Consider the following 3,823-nt stretch of genomic DNA (forward strand, 5'->3'; position numbering starts at 1 on the left):
GTGGATTGATTCAAGATAATATTTATCGATTTATTTCTGTACATCTAACTGTGGACAACTAGTTGTAGGTTACTAACGAGGACAGCTGACTTAATAAACTTAAAACATCAAATATATTAAAAGTGTTTTAAATATATTTTGAACATACTTTGATATATATGTATATATTGTTATAGGTTCGTGAATCAACCAGTGGCCAAGTCTTACTTCCCGACGAAGTAAAAATCTGTGAAAGTGAGTTACAGTCCCACTTTTAAAATCTAATAGTTTTGGGATGAGAATACATGCAGGTTTTATAAATGATTTACAAAATAGACACAAGTACGTGAAACTACATTCTATGGTTGAATTATCGAAATCGAATATGCCCCTTTTTATTAAGTCTGGTAATCTAAGAATTAGGGAACAGACACCCTAATTGACGCGAATCCTAAAGATAGATCTATTGGGCCTAACAAACCCCATCCAAAGTACCGGATGCTTTAGTACTTCAAAATTTATATCATATCCGAAGGGTGTCCCGGAATGATGGGGATATTCTTATATATGCATCTTGTTAATGTCGGTTACCAGGTGTTCACCATATGAATGATTTTTATCTCTATGTATGGGATGTGTATTGAAATATGAAATCTTGTGGTCTATTGTTACGATTTGATATATATAGGTTAAACCTATAACTCACCAACATTTTTGTTGACGTTTAAAGCATGTTTATTCTCAGGTGAATACTAAGAGCTTCCGCTGTTGCATACTAAAATAAGGACAAGATTTGGAGTCCATGTTTGTATGATATTGTGTAAAAACTGCATTCAAGAAACTGATTTCGATGTAACATATTTGTATTGTAAACCATTATGTAATGGTCGTGTGTAAACAGGATATTTTAGATTATCATTATTTGATAATCTACGTAAAGCTTTTTAAACGTTTATTTATGAAATAAAGGTTATGGTTTGTTTTAAAAATGAATGCAGTCTTTGGAAAACGTCTCATATAGAGGTCAAAACCTCGCAACGAAATCAATTAATATGGAACGTTTTTAATCAATAAGAACGAGACATTTCACATACCCGGTAAACCATGTTTCTGTGCATGAAAATTACAAAGTCTAGCAATATCTTCGGCAGTTGGTTTCCGCAAATACTGTCTAGCAAACAAATGAAATACGCATTGACAAAAATTTTCAAGACATAACCCAGCCGTTTTCTCCCCAATTTTTATATGTTCATCAAACAAATAAGGAGTTTTTTCATACGCCATTTGACGTATGGCCACTGTGCACTTTTGGAGAATTGTCGAACTTTGACAGCCCGTTGCATCGGGCCGTTTCCGAAAATACATAAAATAATCAGGAATAACGACACTATTAAAATTAGATATACTTTCAACAATTCGGAGAAATAACTCACGACTCATTCGAAAACGTCGTTTAAAATGTTTGTCGGCAAACACCGGTGACTCCGCAAAATAAACATTGTATAACCTTATAGCCGCATCTTCTTGATCCACTAGCAATATAAATCCGGGATCGAGGGACTCGCGAAGTACTTGCCTCTCCATCGACTTCTTCTTGCGTTAGACTATTAACAAAACTATCAATCTTTTCGTTATCCGAATCATCCACAAGAAACTCTAGCATTTTGAAAGTTTTATCCTTTTGACACAAATTAAAATAGTAGATTGTATGTATTTTGATAAGAAAATAAGAAGGAAAGTGTGGAGTGTGTGTTAAAATGTAACATATATATACATACATACATACATACATATATATATATATATATATATATATATATATATATATATATATATATATATATATATATATATATAAAATAGAAATTGAAAAACAAACAAATTTTTATTTTTTTTATGCTCCAACGGTCAAAAAAACAGCCACTCAACGGATGCCACGTGTAAGTGACATCCGTCTCCTTCCCCGTTTCTTCGCGACTGACGCCGGCGAAACGCGGCTCAGTGCCGCCGCGATACGCCATTACCGGCATTCCTTTACTGCCACGCGTGCAAGGTGATCGTCGATACAAGTGGTCTAATATTATGAGCTTGATCATTTACTACAACTCGTGATGGGTTGTTCAAAATTTACCACGAGCGTGAGAGGTAGTGACCTTCATGTCTAGATTGTGTGGGGTATATAACAATCATTTAAACATAATTTCTCTATGTTATTTTGTGATAATGATATTGACATTATTAAGGAAAATGTGATTCAGTTGCTAAGTAATGCGCAAAATTATCACAAGTTTCTATGTTGTGTGTGTTTAAATTGTGAGCATGTAACAATAATATGATACAAATGTGATATTTAGTTAGTAACGATAATGTGATATTTTGAATTGCGAGACCTGCACCGAGTAAATTGCGTATTATGCGCACCCTCTAGTCACGCTAATTGAATCCGGGTGGTGTGCTTTATACGGCAACTCGGTGGCCACTCAGGCAAGCCCGCATGATTTTTTATTTTATCTATACACACTCATTTATATAAATTTCCAATTTTTATTCATAAATTAACTTAAGAATTTTTAGCGCAGTGTATTAAGTTAATCTTAGAAATTGGTAGGTGAGTTTTCCGTCAATTTGTACCCCATTTCGATGAACATAATATACATAAAAAAAAACCCTAGATTATTTCTGGCATTAAAATCAGATTAAATCACTCTTTTTAACACTTTTCTGTTATCAAAACGTAACTAAAGTTGTCACTCTTTATTTATGTGAGTCGCAACAAAATTGAAACTAACAATTTGAGAATTTTACGATGTTTTTTTCTTATTAAAATCGACCGTGATAGCTATCATATCTTCAATGACTGAGACCTAATATATTTAATTTAATATGGTTTTAATTTGGTATATGTAACATAAGGTTCGTTGTATATTTTTGATTTGGTGTATATGATTTAGGACTGTATAAAAAAAAATTAAAAAAAAAAAATTAAATAATGGATATGAATATTGATGAAAAGAAGATGAATTGAGTTTCAACAAACTCAGTTGACTTAAAGAATATGAATATTAGGATTTGGTTTTGAAAATACCAAAAAATAATTATTTGATTAGCGTTATTAAAAAAATAAAATCAAATTCAGATATTTGGTTTTGAAAATAGTCTCTCTATCTATAGGTTGAGTATGATAATCTACATTTTAGTTCTTTATACCTTGTATATAAAGCTAGATTGAGTATAGTTGTGATTGTTACAATATTTGTTCTTATGTTACGCATCAACGTGCAAAACCAGAAAAAGCAACTTTATGAAAGTGTCCTAAAGAAGTGGGCATCATATAATGATCGGCAAAATCTCTATCATTATTATTATATATACTTTTTCAAAATAACGGCTCCCTTTTACAGTTTACTTGAGGTCAACATACATAACATACATATGAATATATGAATATGAATATGAAGATAAATAATAGTATATTACTCGTAGAAGATATTTTCAAATTGTCATCATCAAATACGCGTTAAATGAACACCTTACAATGTTTTGGTTCTTCTTAGTTTATATTGTGTAGGAAAAAAATGCTAATATATGAATATGAATATGAATATGAAGATAAATAATAGTATATTACTCGTAGAAGATATTTTCAAATTGTCATCATCAAATACGCGTTAAATGAACACCTTACAATGTTTTGGTTCTTCTTAGTTTATATTGTGTAGGAAAAAATGCTTCTTAACAACTTGACTAATCGCAATCTATACATACAAAAAAGAAAGTATACATTTTATAACACGTCATTTGGGTGTGTTTGTTATTATAAAGGAATTGACAAAATATTATAGTA

At 31.2% G+C, this 3,823-nt stretch overlaps 1 protein-coding gene across 1 annotated transcript; it reads right to left on the reverse strand.

Moving 5' to 3' along the window:
• Nucleotides 1-1,065: 1,065 nt before the first annotated feature.
• Nucleotides 1,066-1,563, reverse strand: LOC139854135 (uncharacterized). The gene has a single exon (XM_071843458.1). The coding sequence runs from the start codon at nt 1,561-1,563 to the stop codon at nt 1,066-1,068; it is 498 nt and encodes a 165-aa protein (XP_071699559.1).
• Nucleotides 1,564-3,823: the final 2,260 nt, after the last annotated feature.

The sequence above is a fragment of the Rutidosis leptorrhynchoides genome, chromosome 6 (genome assembly GCF_046630445.1).
Source record: "Rutidosis leptorrhynchoides isolate AG116_Rl617_1_P2 chromosome 6, CSIRO_AGI_Rlap_v1, whole genome shotgun sequence".
NCBI classification, from domain to species: domain Eukaryota; kingdom Viridiplantae; phylum Streptophyta; class Magnoliopsida; order Asterales; family Asteraceae; genus Rutidosis; species Rutidosis leptorrhynchoides.

Excerpts from the sequence above, each read along its gene's own strand:
- LOC139854135 (XM_071843458.1), bottom strand. The coding sequence starts at position 1,563 with ATGGAGAGGCAAGTACTTCGCGAGTCCCTCGATCCCGGATTTATATTG.